We start from the raw sequence: 16740 nt of genomic DNA on the forward strand, positions 1-16740 counted from the left end.
AATGGAAAGCATTCTGCTTTGAAAATCCATATGTTTCTTGAGAATCTTTTGCAGAGCAAGAAAAAGGAAATCTGCATTTAAAAATGTGAATGACTAAAACTGCATTCATGTAGGAGAAGGCTACACAAATACGCTCTGATCAATGTCTAACTGCATCAGAGAAAGGGTTCTTTAGGAAAATGCGTACCTATTGGTAAAATAGTCACCACACTGGAGTTAGCTAGTATAAATGTATAATAGGATTCTGGCCTTTAAAAAATCAGCCAAAATAAAAATATGTGTCATTGCTTAAAATCTAATGTGCCTTGATGGTGTGCACTTGTCAAACAGATTTGTGTTCTAGTTGATGCTGTGTGTTGATCCAAATTTGCATATTTCTGATTTTCAGAATTCTGCTTTTAGTGGATCAGAGTTCCGAGTTTCCTAGAATGGAGGCTTTCAGGCATTTGTAAAACTTGGGATGTTACCCAGTCTGGGAAAAGCAACGTGCACTTTGTTGTGATGATTGATGCTCCCTAGATTGCAAAGGTCTTAGTGAAATACAAGCAATACATTGCAATAAAAAAATTCTCTTCTAGCTATAATGTGTTAGAACCACATCAGCACGGTATAGGCATCCTTAGTTTGCAAAAGCTGCCAGATGATGTCATCTGGCAAATTCTTTCAAGAGTGGAAAAGATCCGTTTATAACAAGGGAACGCAAGGAACTACAGTTCTCAGTTTTATTCATGACCAATTAGTTTTCCATGAATGGAAAATCTGTTAAAACTTCGAAATGCTGTGGTCACATCTGAAAGTCATTTTCCCCCCTCATCATATTTTCCTATACTCTCCTCAAATCAAGGCAGGGAGTTTGGTTTATGTGGGCTGTCATAATCCCAGTCATCTAAATCTTTCTTTCATGCCGTAATCCAAAAAAATCTTATGTCTTGTGCACACCATTTTCCTTGTTTGTTTTTCTATATGTTTCTAAGGAGAAACTGCATAGTGCTACATTCCCAGACTTTGGAGATGTAACTAGGGAGGAATGACTGGAGTTTTGACCCCCAGGGCACTGATGTTTTAGAGGGCACGGCCATTTGCCACTGGAAGAGCATAAATCCAGCCACGTAGGCCACTTCCAGCTCTTATAAAGAAACACAAAACAGGCAGACTCCGTGGAAAACCAAGATGGCCACCTCAGGCTCAAACCTAGGTATTCCTCCCTAGGTGTTCCTCCCTGCTCCTCTGTCCTCTCTCAATAATCTCAGTTTCACAGGATCCACGTTTAACTAGGAGGGCAGCAAAGTTCTGAGCACCAAAGTTTCTTCTTCGTGGCCTCTGTGAATCACACTATGGGTAAGCCGCGCATGCGCAGAAGAGCCCCATCAGAATATTCCAGAGCTTCTGCGGTTGCAAAGGAAAATAGAATAGCATAGACCCCCCTCCCCCCTGGTATATGTATATTGGCGCCAAGGCTCTCCCTTCAGTTTCTCATTGCTTCTGTGAGAAATCTGAAAACGAAAGAAGGAAAGTTATCAAAGTTTATTTATTATTATTATTATCCTTATTATTTTCAAAAGATACGCTCCGGCCTTAAGGCCGAAGCGTCCCCCCCTCCCACCTTTCCATTGTTTTCTTTTCTAAACCAGTTCTCGGTTCATGGCTTTTCAGGCCCATTTAAAAGCTGCGTAGCCTGTGATAACGAGATCCCGCTCTCTGACGGGCACGCTAAATGCCTTTTTTGCCTTGGTGAGGCCATCAAACTTCCTCTTCCTCTTTTCTTTATGCAGCGGTCGACCTACTTGAAGGGAGAGTCTTGGCGCCAAGGTGCATACACCAGGGGGAAAGGGTCTATGCTAATGTATTTTCCTTTGCTACCACAGAAGCTCTAGAATATTCTGATGAGGCTCCGCGCATGCGCGGATTACCCATAGTGTGAATCACAGAGGTCCATTCGAAGAACTACAGTTACAGGTAGGTAACCTGTCGATCCCGTAGTCTTTGCCAAATATAGGTTTTCTCTTTCCATGTAGATTGAGTAACAAGCATTTCCCCCCGAGGGAGAAATCTAAGAGCTAATTTATTTATTTATTTATTTATTTATTTATTTATTTATTCATTCATTCATTCATTCATTCATTCATTCATTCATTTATTCATTTATTTATTTATTTATTGCATTTATATCCAGCCCATCTAGACATAGTCTACTCTGGGAGGCTCACAATTTAGAAGATAAAAACAATTTAAAATATACAGTTTTACATTAAAACAAAATGATATAAGTCTGAGCCAAGCTTTTCTGCACAAGACTCTAGCATCTAGTCAAGGTCTGACTTGAATCTCTTTGTTGCAGATTGGGACAAAACTGATGTGCACTGTTGCCTTGACTTTACCGTAAACTATTGAGAATGAATTGTGCGGTGGCTTATGCAGCGTAAAACATTGTGAAAATGCCATGTGTACCTCTAGGATTAAAATAATCAAGACATTCTATCTTATAATAAGCCCTCTTCCTTGAAAGTTGACCCATTTGCATTGAGATTTTTCCACCACACAGCTTTAGGAGATTCTTTAGAAACAAGTTCAGATTTCTGTTTTAATCGTTGTTCTTCTCTTCAGGCCTTTTTTACAGAGAAATATATTCAAGAACACCCTGAAGATCAAGATAAGATTGAACTGCTCAAGCAATTGATTGCTCTCCAGGTACCTGTTGAAAAAAGAATGGTGTGATGCTAAGAGCTTAACTGTTGTTGGTTTCACTCAGCCTGTTACCTGTTTTGAACTTTAACTCCCATTAGCCTTAGGGAGCACTGGGAACAGATGAGGATTCTGAGAGCTATAGTCCAAAATATCTAGTGTGTGTTGTTGTTTAATCATTAGAAAGAACACCAAGCCTTGTCTGTAGAAAAGGCAAGATGTAACTCTAATGAATAAGCAAAATACATACTAGCACACCATGGTGCTGGGAATCCACACAGTCATACCAAAGACAACTAATTAGTAGGAGTGCTGCATGGACCAATTACTAAGAAAGAGGCCAGCTTTCAATGGGAAGAGCATGTGTTTTCTATTTGAAATGTCCCAGACTCACTTTCTGCTGTCCTCATTGAATTGGAGCCTAAGGAGTGAAACTGGGTCCATGGATGGTCAGAGTAGACTGTACTCATTTCCACCCAGGGTGGACTGGAAGTAGGACTGAATCTACTGATATACCTCTTGTTGTTCTTAAAGTAGCAAGTGTTTCTTGCCTCTGGGTAATGTAACAATTGCAGCACCAATGAGAATCCCCTCCCAACTACTGTATATTATACAGTGGTGCCCTGCATAGCGACGATAATCCGTTCCAGATAAATCATCGCTATCCGGAAACATCGCTATGCGGGGGCGAATCCCGTAGGAATGCATTAAACCCTATGGGGGAAAAACTCACCGCTATGTGAAGATTCCCCATACGGCCGCCATTTTTGCCACCTTGGTAAGTGAGGGCAGGGAGCGAAAATGCTGCGGGCGGTCATTTTCTTCATCCAGCGGCCATTTTGGAACCACCGATCAGCTGTTGGGGAAACATTGCAACGCAAAGATCGGTAAGCGAAACGCTTACCGATCATCGCGACGTGCTTTTCGCCCATTCAAAACGTCGCAATGCAATCGCTTTTGCGATCACTAAATCCACATCCCTATGCGGATTCGTTGTTAAACGGGGCACTCACTATGCGAGGCACCACTGTACTGCTGAAATAACAAAATCTTGGGATTACAACAAATGCTAGGAGGAGTTGGAATGCTGGGATCAGAATCCTTTAATTCTAATTGCAACAGGCTCTTGTTGGTGATGTCAGAGGCCCTAATCCTGTTGCTTAGCATAGTAAATCACACTTCAGTTAGGCACATACAATCAAGTGAGGATTTGGTGAGTCAACTTCCCTGTTAGTTCCATTGATGCAAATGGGCCTACTCGAACTGCAAGTGACTTTAGTATAGTAAAAATGAGTTAGAATTACACCCATTTGAATCAATGGAGCCTATGGAGGAGTTAGTTCACCAAATCCTCATTGATTCAATGGACCTTCTCCAGTGCCATTTACAGTAGGATTTTGGTCTTTGAATGGATTGTCCAAGATATGCTGGAAGCTTGGTGACAAAGAAGACTTCTCTTCCTGGTGTTCGCATGTGCGCAAATTGTACCCACCAGAATCTACCATGTGTTCTCCCTCCTCGTTTTCAGATGCCTTTGCTAGCGGAAGGGATTAGGATACATGGAAAGAAGCTGACAGAACAACTGAAGCCTCTTCATGACCGACTGACCTCCTGCTTCAAGGAACTGAGGGAGAAAATGGAGAAACGATACGGTGTCATCACCCTGGTAAGCATTGCCTCCTGATTAAGATTGCTTCTAAGTGAACTGCTTTGGACTGCAGTCCTGACTAGAGATGGGCATGAACTGTGAGTTCGGCAGTTTCTGCTGGTTCGTGTCGCAGTCAAACAGATGTTCAACTCTTGCCAGTCCTGCCTCCTCCAGCAGTCGCCCGCTCAAAGCACCCAGGCTTCCCTGTCTGCCTTCTCTGGGTGCTGCTTCTGAATGGGTGCCTGCTGGAGGAGGCAAGACTGGTAAGAGTTGAACATCTTTATGGCTGGTAAACGAATCCTCATGAACCACTGAACTGGCGGTTTGTGTCCATCTCTAGTCATGACTGGGAGGAAAAGTTTGGTGGGCACTGGTCCTGTTTTATTAATGATGTAGAAACTGTATATTCCAATGTGAAAAATCCTTAGCTGCCAGTTCTGACTAAGCTATAGCACTGAATAAGGGTATCGTGAATACTCAGAAATGTTCTCATCCTTGAGAAATACAGACCAGAACAGAATAAAACAAAGAATGTCTGAACACACTGAGGCAAGACTTTTTTTTCCCCGTCCAGCTCAAGAATGAAAAGACTGGCCTTTTTTTGTCAACAACAACAACATTAGCAAAAATAGAGGGTCGGGTTTTATTTTGCACCCATATCCTTGTATTTTGCATTTAAAATGCATGCTGATTTATCACCTTGTATTTTAAAAATAAAGGGAAGTATTTGTGAAAAATGCAAGCTTTTTGCAGCAAAAAACACCCTTTAGCATTTTTTTCTTTTGCAAAGACTAGTCCCAAAATGCAAAAAATTGCACAAAACTTTTCTAATCTCACCTTTAGAAGAGGGAAAATGCCTATGAGAATGAAATAAATGAAGAGGTATTGAATCTGTATATTCTCAAAGATGGGATTTGGTGGCTGAGTAAAAGGACACATCAATGCTAATATTGCCCCAAAGGTGACAATTGTTTACTATTATGAGTTACATTTACATCTTTCATTTCTTCCAGAAAGATCAAGGGAGCTTACAAAGCTCTCCTCCCTGTTTATCCTACAGCTGCTCATATTTGCTTCTCTTAGTCTTCACAGATGTAGGGAAAGAATTGTAATATTTTCTGTCGCTTTTGCTTTTGTCCATTCATGTGCAAAGGAATTTTGTGCAAAATCAGAGTCAAACTGGCCCCTGCTTAGAAGGATGAACAACAATCCATGTTAAGCTTTAGATGAGTTCATTTCTTCTTATCCATCAGCCAGCCTTTCTGTGCTGTGTGTGCACGCTTTGCTCATCAAGGACAAAGGACACTAGTTGTGTGTGTATTTTGTACAAACCACCGAGATCTGAAGGAGGAGAGAGCTTTCCCTCACTCTCAGCTGGAATTTCAAAAAACCTTGCGGAGATGGCTAAATCAATGAGGGCAAGGAACCTAATGAGTATCCTTCGCCTCCCTCTAAATTAAAGATGCCGTGGATGTGTTTTCTTTTCAGTTCATTTTTGCCAAAAAGGAGAAACATTTGAATATTGGAGAGAGTGAAACTGGCCAATTGGCCCATTCTTGCTCCCAACAGCCCTTGAGGTAGATCTGACCGAGGTCATTGACCTAAGGTGGTCCAGAGAGTTTCATGGCATAGTGGAGATTTGAAATTGGCTCTCCCAAGTCACAGCTCAACACACTGCTCTAGCTTTGGGGATTAGAGTGTCACTCTGCTTTCTGTCCCTGGAAATGAACCTCTTTCCAGTTTTCTACTTTCTTCTCTGTGCCCCAACCCCCAGCCTTCTTCACTGACAGAGAGAAAACAGAGCCGGTCGGGGTCCATGGTTTTGCCCTACATCATGTCCTCTACTCTGCGGAGGCTCTCGGTGACCTCGGTGACTTCCTCTGTGGGATCAACATCCTCTACCTCATCAGAGAGCACGTCCTCCAGGCCTGGATCAGATGGGTGAGTGGTGGGATCCGTCGCACATTTTCTGCTGTTGAGACGAAACCCAAAGGATCTCTGTTCTATATGACACAAAGAAGATAAAAGGATCAGGTTGACACATTAATTTGTTTGTCATAAAGGAAGTTGCACATAGAAAAGATTTCTTCTGCATTTATCCCACCCCATGAGATGCGAGATCATGTCCTGGTTAATGCTTTAAAAACACTGCAACCTATTTCTCCAGGATGCTGATAGCATTTATTAGTTACGTTGATAGGCTACATTTCCTCCGACATGCTCCACATGGTGTACATGTCCCCCTCCTGATCCTCCTGTATTATCCTCACAAGATCCTTGAAAATTGTTTTCTTAATCATAGTTCTTTATGCATAAATTAAGGCTAAATTCTCATTTGCCCATGGATATGCTGCATAGTGAATTTGTGTTTCTGTGCAGTCATCAGTAAAGTCAAGGGTTGAAGAGTGGTTGGTGGGTCTTGCTGTGGTTTATTACGCTATTATTTATACATTTTGTGAATGGTGTATTTTGCTCTGTTCCATTTGATTTGATTAGTATTTTCCTGTAATTCCGCCCTGTGTTATCTGTGTGCCAATATTCAGGCAGAATGCTGTTGATTCAGCACACAAACACTCGTTTGAATGTGTAATGTTTCGACATGCCACAATGCACTGAAATCCTCCTTGGAGTTAAAAACAACAACAACAACAACATTCAACTGCACCATGCAAGTGTGTTGGGGTTTTTGGTTTGTTTGTTTGATCCCAGCAAAGGAGGGTTAAATATGCAGGGAAAGGTCTGTTATCTTACCAGTGCCTGACTGGCCCTCTCCAGGGGCTGACCTGTCAGAGGGCTTCCTGTCACCGTGAGACAAGTCAATGGCGTTCTTCTCGGGGGTGATGAGAGAGGACAGAGGTAATCCTCTGTGACTGTTTTCCTATCCGGCCTTACAGGTCTGTTCTTGAGCCACTCGTAGAAAAGGGTTCGGTGTCCTCCAGGCTGGAAGACCTCCCTGCCAAAGATGACAATGGGACCCCAACGAATAGATTCAGGCGGAAGGACCGGAGCCTCAGCCGATCTCAGGTTATTGCAGGCAAGGAGCCAGAGGTTGATCTCACACCCAAAACGGTAATGAAGGAGTTGCAATGATTAATTCCCACCGGGAACCTTTATCTCTTTCTGTTTCCCACACAGGCCAATTACAGGGTTGTTAAAAACAGGGAGGGGGCTGGAATGTGATGAATACAAATGTGATAATTCAATTCATTAAAGAAGGGCTTTCCGTATATTTATGCTCCGTTGGCCACCGCTTAGTCCACTGTGGCCAGAGCTTCTGATATGTGTTATGGCACAACCCATCCTCTCTGTTCGTCCCGCTCAAGCGACAAGGGACATTTAAAGTGTAGCCATCTTACTCACGTTTAGTTCCCACCAAGGTTGCACTGCGTCCTCTTAACCTGCAGGAATTATTTTCTATTTCTTTTGGGAAAGTGGTTTATTTGTTCATTTCCAAGACTTGTATACCATCCAAATTAGTGCTAGGCGCTACCCTTGGCAGCTTATATCAAAAGAAACAACAAATACAAAAGACATAGAAGTCTCAAATAAAACAAAATATTGAGGAATCAACAAAGATCGTGTGATCCCTCCATAGAATGGCTCAGCAGTTGCCTACATACCGAAAGCAAAGTCCTCCCTGAGTTGCTTTATGATGCACATCCACTTGGCCTACACCCGGGTCTGCAAAAGAGCCCTCCCGCCGTATTCTCCTGATGTGCCGAGGAACAGAAATCAATGCTGAAGGTACCTTTGGTACAATCCAGCTGTTGATTGATCTTTAATGTTTTGGAGGCATTTAGTCAAATGCCCAAAATGCAGAGCATGGAATTATTTGTTGAGATCATGGCTCACACAGTAACCCTTGCTGTATTTGTTGGGGGATCATGGGACACGTAGTCCAGAAAGCAACTTTTCCAAGCCTGGCCAAAAGATGACTTGCTTCCTTTATACGATATCACTGGAATGCTTTAGGATCAACAACCTACAGCTTTTAACATTCCTCATCCAAGTTCTTCAGTGGCCTGTTTTTCTACACAGAGGTTTCCTAGACCACTGGGGTGGGGTCTGGCTGGATTCTAATCCCATAGGACCATCTCCAGCACCCTCACTGACATTTTTTTTCATCTTCTCCATGTCTGCCCTTTCAGAATGCATCAGGAAAAGCACCCAGACCAAAGAGTCTCCAGCTGGGGGAGAGCAGACTCTCATTGCTTCAGAACACGTCACTCCAGCAAGCCACAATTCTGAGCCCACCGCCAATCACTCCCAAAACGCCGAGAACCCAAAGTAGGTCCTGCAGCTCTCTTCTCTATTTCTTTTGGGAAAGTGATTTATTTGTTCATTTCCAAGGCTGGCATACCATCCAAATTAGCGCTTGGCGCTACCCTTGGCAGCTTAAGAAACAACAAATATCACATAAAAGGCATAGAATTCTCAAATAAAACAAAATAACGGAGGAATCAACAAATAATACCACAGTGCAAAAAGCCAAATTAACTTAAACAATAGCAGAATCTAAGAAAACATTAGCCTAGTTTTTAGCATCCTCTTAAAGGCAAGGAAGGATGGTGCCACAACCGAGAAGGCCCTGCTTCTAGTGGATGATTTTCGGGCTCTCCATAGAAGCATAGCCTGTGCAGATCAGGGGGCGCAGGATGATGTTCTTCCGTAAAGGTGCTCTGACAGGTAGTGAGCTGTGGAGGGCTTTATAGGTGAGAACTAGAGATGGGGGTATTTGCATGCAAATGCGAATATCCCCACATAGGCGCACTTAATGAGGGTCTGGCCCCCGGGGCCAGACAGTTCCCTCGTACATCTGGAGGTGGTGGTGGGTCCTGCTCATCCTTCCAATCATGCCCGGAGCGTTGCTCTCTTCCCGCTCAGCTGGCCACTCGGCAGCCGTGTGGGGAGACTCGTCCTTCCTCCCCCTGCCTGGAGTGGCTAGCCGAGCGGGAAAAAGCAATGCTCTGGTGCAATTAGAAGGATGAGCGGGCCCACCACCAGACAGATGAGTGGATGGTCCAGCCCCAGGAGCCAGACCCTCGTTAAGTCCAGCTGTGCATGGATATTCATATGCAAATACAATACCCCTATCTCTAAGGTAAAGGTTGCCCTTGACATTTAGTCCAGTCATGTCCTACTCTAGGGCACGGTACTCATTCCCGTTTCCAAGCCATAGAACCAGCATTTTGTCTGAAGACAATCTTCCGTGGTCATGTGGCCAGCATGACCAGGCACGGAACACCGTTACCTTCCCATCGAGGTGGTACCTATTTATCTACTTGCATTTGCATGCTTTCGAACTGCTAGTTTGGCAGGAGCTGGGGAAAGCGACGGGAGCTCACTCCATCATGTGGATTCGATCCTACGACTGCTGGTCTTCCGACCCTGCAGCACAGAGGCTTCTGCGGTTTAACTTGCAGCGCTACCACGTCCCTATCTCTAGTGAAATCCAAAACCTTGAATGGAGAGCAGGAGAGGTTTTATTTTTCCCCTCCGGGAGATTATGTCTCCATTTTAGACCAAATTTTTTAAAAACTTGTACAGCACATAGAACTAGTTTGGTATTGTTTTGCTGTCCACAATCATGAAGGCTGGACACACATGCACACACACCCCATGCCTCAAAAAAGGGGGAAGGATAGAACTAGGGGGGGAATGGAAGGGTGAGACGGCTATTCCTTTTCCGATGCCATGGTTCTCGAAGTGAATCATCATCTGTGAAGCCAGCAGCCTGCCAGGGTGTGGCCCAGCAGTTGACAGCTGGAGCATGTTGGCAGAAAAGGAAAAAGGCTGAAGCTTCCTGCCTCCAGTCTTTTTGGAGTCTGAAGCCCTGCCAAGTAGATGGATTGCCCGCTGGGTTTTTGGAAACGCTCAGAACTGTGAAACTTGCATATGTGTCCAAGTGCTTCCAGAATTTTATTTGCTGAATATCAGACGTCCCCTCGGAGATCCAAGCACAGCAAGATGGTGAAAAAAAAAACATATGGGAGTAATTAACACCAGTTATTATAACTGGCTCAGGATGTAATCGAGGACTGGATTCCAATTCTTTATATATGCAAACCTTGACAGTAGACACAGCTTTGGAAAAGGCCAGTGAAGCGAAAGCACTTGAGTTGATGCCTAATGTTGCCTGGGAATATTTTAAGAGGGAAATCTAGTAGACGGATGCAATTTATTTACATCATTTCCAGGAGGGTAGCTGTGCTTGTCTGTTATAGCAAAACCGACAAGGAGTCTTGTGGCATCTTAAAGAGTTCACGTTTTATTTGGCATAAGCTATTGTGGACTGTAGTCCATTTCTTCAGATGCACCTGAACAAGTGGACTACGGCGGAGGAATACTCACATAAAAACTCCTTGGATTTGTTTCCTGCGTGTGCGAGTGCATGTTGTTCAAATTCTGGCCAGTGTCCTGTTCCCGTAGTTATGTGGCAGAAACTGGAGGGCGACATCATCATCTGACAAAGACAAGATTTAACGAAAAGTAATTACAAGCTCCCTTTATGTTTTGAGGCCTACTCGGGCTCCATTTTGCCTTTGGGAACCTTGCGGGGGGAGCAACGTTCGATAGCCAAAATACAAGAGTAGACTGTCACTGTCAGGTTTGGTACCACAAGTAGCTATTGCATGTTCTTCTCCCTCCTCGTCTGGAGGCTCCCCAAGGCAAAACAGAGGCTTAGGGAGCCTCAGAACCAGAACGAAAGGGAGGGTAGGAAGCTGTTGATGAGTTTTAATTAAGCATTACCATGATTATGGCATTATCCAGTAAGTCCATGGACAGGATTTTGGTCACCGTGTTGTTGTTGTTGTTGTTGTTGTTGTTGTTGTTGTTGTTGTTGTTGTTGTTGTTGTTGTTGTTGTTGTTGTTGTTGTTGTTGTTGTTGTTGTTGTTGTTGTTATTTATTTATTTATTTATTTATTTATTTATTTATTTATTTATTTATTTATTTAATTTATATCCCGCCTATCTACTCGTGGTGGACTACTCTAGGCAAAAACCTGTTTATTTATATATATACTCTATTTCCCCGAAACTAAGACCTAGCCTGAAAATAAGCCCTAGTAGGATTTTTCAGGATGCTCGTCATATAAGCCCTACCCCAAAAAATAAGCCCTAGTTAAGTGAAACCCCACTTTCCACCCTTGTACAGCAACAAGAAGATAACATGACTGTAAAATAAAACATCACCTGAAAATAAACCCTAATGCGTTTTTGGAGCAAAAATTAATATAAGACCCTGTCTTATTTTTGGGGAAACAGGGTATATAATTTATATTTATATTTATTTATATATTTTTTTGCAGTATGGAGAGATCAGTGGGCATATCTCATGTCAGTTTTGTAAAAGTTAATTTCAGAATCTCTCTCTCTCTCTCTCTGAAATTAACTTTTACAAAACTGACGTGAAATATGCCCACTGGTCTCTCCATACTGCATTTGGCTTGGCCATTACTTTATACCCAGAATAGAGACACAAAACTGATGGCTTAAAAAGAGCCATCCAGGAAGAGTGAACAATGCCGCCACTCCCCCACCTGGTTAATTCACTTCCTGCTTGTCATACTGAGATGATTACCTTCAGAATTTATCTGAAGTTTGAATGGATTTCCTGTCCCCTCGGAAGGCATTAGAGTCCCTGAGACTGCAGGGGAGAAAGTCCAAAGCGAAAGGAAAGCCCACTGGATATTTCTGTGTCATTCTGGATCTCGTTTTCCCTTGTCCCAGGTGTGCATTTTTCACATCTGCTTAAGGTTCATTTGATGCACACAGATGACGCTCGGAGACATGTGAAGTCTGGGGAATACCAAGCGGGACTCCAGATTGACACGCCGGCTCACAATCACCTGCTAAAAGAAGTATTTGTGCCGTCCTCAAATTACTGATGGCACAAGAGAGCTTCCATCGGAACTCTGCCTCCTGCCCATTGTCTATCTTTTTAACTTGAATCACCTGCCCTTTATTATTCTCTATTTCTCTTCTCCAGGTTTCCCTTCATTGCAGACTGATGGGTTAGCAACCCCTAATTTGCAGAGCACTCCACCCCCACCGCCCCCTAAATGCAAACCCTATGAGAATAGCAACTCCAGGAACTCTGGAGAGGTAAGGGGATACAATATATATAAAGGGGTTGGTCATATTCTTCTTAGTAATTCTGAAAAGTCTGCTTACTCTGGGAGAAACTGGATGTTACAAAAGGCATGCACCATCTGCTGAAAATCATAGGCCCCCTGTTGTGTTGCCCTTCTGTAGTGTCTAAGACACTTTCACCTGTGTCTGGAGATCCAGGAGTCAGGATTAGGGCTATGTGCAATACCCAGGGTTTACATTCCTATTCATAGTGCAGTGGTGCCTCGCTTAATGAGGATAATCTGTTCCAGCGAAATCACTGTAGAGCGAAATCCTCGTTAAGCGAAATTTTAAAAGCCCATTGAAACCGTTTAATGCGTTCCAATGAGCTGAAAAATCACCATCCAATGAAGATCCTCCATAGGGGCGGCCATTTTCGGTGCCTGTAAAGCGAGGAATCCATCCTAGAAAACAGCGAGGGGCCATTTTGTTCACCCGGCAGCCATTTTGAAATCCAACAATCAGCTGTTTTTAGATTGTTGTAATGCGAAAATCGGTTCCCAAGGCAGGGAACCGATCATCTGAAGCGGATTTTTCCCATTTAAACCATTGTTTTGCGATTGCTTTTGCGATTGCAAAAACCTAATCGTCAAGTGATTTCCTCATTAAGCGAGGCAATTGTTAAGCGAGGCACCACTGTGCTTTAAGAGGGGTTTTCAGCCAGTTGAAATGCAACCTTTACCTTTGAATTAGAAAAGCAGACTAGCCTGCAGTATTGTCATTGAATTGCTAGAGGGAAGTTGGAACTCTGCCAAAGAAATGGGGGGGGGGAGATCACTACTTAAAAGCTTTTTTATCACCTCATTCACATGCAAGAGGGAGCAGGGTTTGTCAGTCATGCTGGCAGTCCAGCAGATGAAATCTAAACCCCCTCCTCTGAAACAAGGCTCCTCTCCATTACACCCAGAAATGGGATTTTAAAAAACAACAACTTTCCAATCTGATTCCAGTTGTCTCTGTGTTTGTATTCTTGCAGGTCGCTCCTCCACTGCCGACCAGACGGGAAGTCAAGCCTCCCCCCCCTCCTCCGAAGGCAAGGAAATCGAGTGTCCTTTCTTTAGACCCGGCGTTGCAGTAAGAACTCCATGCCAGGGAAACCCCCTTGACTCTTAACTTGTCTGCTGCCCAGGTATCGCCATGCGCATTATTTGGCCAGAGGTTTCCTCTTGTTGAACAGATGAATGGCTGTGCTTTCCTGTTGCCTCCTCTTAGGCCATGCCAAAATAAGCCATTCAAGCTGAGACGAAGCTTCTGTGTTCCATTTCCAAGCTTCCAATGTTTTACCTACCCGTATGCCAAGACGCCAAGCATTCTAACATTTGGACCTTCTCCCATATCTGAGCTTCTGCGTGCCCACCTGGCTCAAATGGTACCAGAACCCCACCATTACATCTACTAGGAATTCCAATGCTCAGGAAAGAGCCCCCCATGGAAAGTCTGTGGAGCCTTCAGGAGACCCTGCATCCTCATTAGGAATGCATTTCATTGCATAGAAGCTCCAGTTCTTTCCAGCCTGAATATGAAGAAGTTGAGCACCTTGGTGTAGAGTCTTCCAAAAGGAACCATTCCTCGCCCACGGCACTGGCCACATTGATTGCATACGGCTGTTTCCAGCATAGAAATGACCATGTTTCTTTCCACGTGGTACATGTTTTCATGATGAAGAGGAAGAAAAAAGGTGTTGCCATTAAATATATGGGTACGAATCACGTTAAATCCAGACCCGAGCTTTTATCAATGAAGCATTCAAATCCTTGAGCATCTTTTCTGTCTTCCTTCATGGTCACTCATGTTGGGCATCACAGGTTTTGAGTTGTCAACCATAAGCTGTGAGGCTGGGCCCTCATTTGAGAAACAACCATTGACTGTATAATTACACATTCAGGATTCTTCAAGTCAACAGACCAATGTGTACATGCAGCCTTGCTCTCCATGAATGGTCAAGAAGAAGAGGTATTAAGGTTAAACACTGATGCCCAATTTCATGGAGTGGATAGAGTGATGGACTAGGACTCAGGAGGCCTGGGTTCGAATCCCATCTCCACCATAGAAGCTCACCGTGAGTCACCTGTAATAGCTTTATTTAGGGCTGATTTGACAACAGAACAACAGCTAGTCTGACTTCAGGAAGCCTGTGGTGGAAGGTTTTAATTCAAATACAGCTGGCAAAAGCTTGGGTATGGTCCAGGACAAGTTCAGTCAACCATGGTTGTGGCTTCCTTCTGTGTCAGATGCTTTGCTGTGTCAAGAACCTGAAGCATCTACCAAATGATGCCTTCGCATCTCTTGATGAACAGAAGGGCAGTAGTCCTAGATCCAGACCAACTGTGCCCAGAATCTCTCAGCACCTTTCTCTCAAGTACTGTCATTTTTGCCATTGATTCCTCATTGGTTTTCTTCTTGCATCCAAACAGGGCTACGTCCACTACTACCACTCCTTTTCTTTAAAAAAACTGAACTAGTTGGTGTACATTTTTGTTTTCCCTTATATAATACTGAGTTGCCTTAAGACCTAAAGGTGCAATTTATTTTCTTTGTGAATTCAGAGGAGAGCTTCTATACGACGGTGCTTCTGAAACTTTCAAACCTAGATGTGTAAGTCAAGACCTGACAGCAGCTAAGATGCAACACTGGACTTTCCCTAAGCTATAAATGCAGATAAAGCCACATGTCAGGATCCAGATCATTTGTTGTGTCTACTCTAGTAAGGCTTTCATTTGCTTGTCTGTTGTTAAATGCCATGTCATGGTGGTTCTCCGTTTTGCACCAAAAGCTCAGGGGCCAGCTCTCCTAGATTACAGAAGTGTTCTGGAAATAATCCAGATTGTTAGACTATCTCTATCGTTTAAGCTTTGCCTTACAATTTTGCTCCTCAGCCATCATAGCATGAATTATGTGTTAACCACCATTTTCCAATGATCACCATATAGTTTTGACCATTGAGTTGCATGGATCACTCCTTAGTTGATTTCTGCATCCAAAGGCTTTTGATCAAATTCAGTCCCAAAATTGTGGATTGCATTTCAAAACAGAGTTTATGAAGAGTCAGTATGAATTGATCCTTTAACACCAAGGTTGTGCATATAACTGAATTCATAAACATTTGTTGCTGCTGTTTAGTCGTTTAATTGTGTCCGACTCTTGGTGATCCCATGGACCAGAGCACACCAGGCCCTCCTGTCTTCCACTGCCTCCTGGAGTTGGGTCAAATTCATGTTGGTAGCTTTGGTGACACTGTCCAACCATCTCATCCTCTGTCATCCCCTTCTCCTCTTGCCTTCACACTTTCCCAACATCAGGGTCTTTTCCAGGGAGTCTTCTCTTCTCATGAGATGGCCAAAGGATTGGAGCCTCAGCTTCAGGATCTGCCCTTCCAGCAAACATAATAAACATTATGTTTATTAATTCCATTCCTTCATAAACATAATCCTAAACAAATGCATTTTTGAGGCTTGTACATACAGTACAGCTGGCTTTGCTGCCCTGTTCCCCAAAGCAGTTACCCAAGACCATGAAGTGTCCATCTCTGTGTACGAGCTACTTCTCCTTTTGACTTGAATTTGACTCTTCTTATCACCAGCAAGTTTCTGCATCGTCTGTCTCCCTTTGAATCTAACCTACCCTTTTTTTTTCTCCAGCCAGATGGCTTCAGAAAACAGCCTGCATGCATCAGGCAGGGTGGGGTGGAGTGGACGATCATCTTTGATTCTCATCACAAAACAGGCAGGAGATGTTCCCAAAGTCACCCAGAGGTCCCATCACATGGGCCTCCAGCTGTGCACTACTCATGGTGCAGAGAGATGTCTGAAGAAGCAGCTGTCTTCTTCCATTCCCTGCGGGGAAACTTAGTGAACCTCTCTTGGGTCTCATGGCCGGGCTTTGCATTTCTTTTGGGAGAAACTTAACAAATGGTGTCAGATCCTTGTTCATTTGTGTAGAGCTGGATACACAACCTTGGTGTTAAAATGGAAGACTTCTATATTTTGTTAACTCTTGCTGTATTCTTGCCTGTGTGCACACCCACAGAGACCCACATGTACAGGTGTCGATGGAGCAGAAAAGCAGCATGTACTCTTCCCACAACATACTCGGCTCCTAGCTTTGGAGAAGTTTGTTTGCCACACAAAGATGGAGGGCGAATCTTTAATATATGTCCAATATTGAGCAATGTGCTTTAAGGCAGTGGTTTCCAACCTTGGGTCCCCAGATGTTCTTGGACTACAATGCCCAGAAATCCTGGCCAGCATAGCTAGTGGTGAAGCCTTCTGGCAGTTTAA

The 16740-nt window shown here is 43.6% G+C and overlaps 1 protein-coding gene across 2 annotated transcripts in view; it reads left to right on the forward strand.

Annotated features, from left to right (window-relative positions):
- The window catches only part of DOCK5 (dedicator of cytokinesis 5), a 145811-nt gene extending 130156 nt beyond the window's left edge, over positions 1-15655 (forward strand). For both annotated transcript variants that reach the window (XM_078379731.1, XM_072979031.2), the window contains exons 46-52: positions 2605-2688; positions 4211-4348; positions 6105-6271; positions 7225-7399; positions 8479-8617; positions 12321-12436; positions 13440-15655. In XM_078379731.1, the coding sequence (XP_078235857.1) occupies positions 2605-2688; positions 4211-4348; positions 6105-6271; positions 7225-7399; positions 8479-8617; positions 12321-12436; positions 13440-13541 (921 nt within the window). In that variant the 3' untranslated portion in view covers positions 13542-15655. The remainder of the gene's footprint in view (positions 1-2604; positions 2689-4210; positions 4349-6104; positions 6272-7224; positions 7400-8478; positions 8618-12320; positions 12437-13439) is intronic.
- The last annotated feature ends 1085 nt before the right edge of the window (positions 15656-16740 follow it).

Source organism: Pogona vitticeps, chromosome 8 (genome assembly GCF_051106095.1).
Source record: "Pogona vitticeps strain Pit_001003342236 chromosome 8, PviZW2.1, whole genome shotgun sequence".
NCBI lineage: Eukaryota > Metazoa > Chordata > Lepidosauria > Squamata > Agamidae > Pogona > Pogona vitticeps.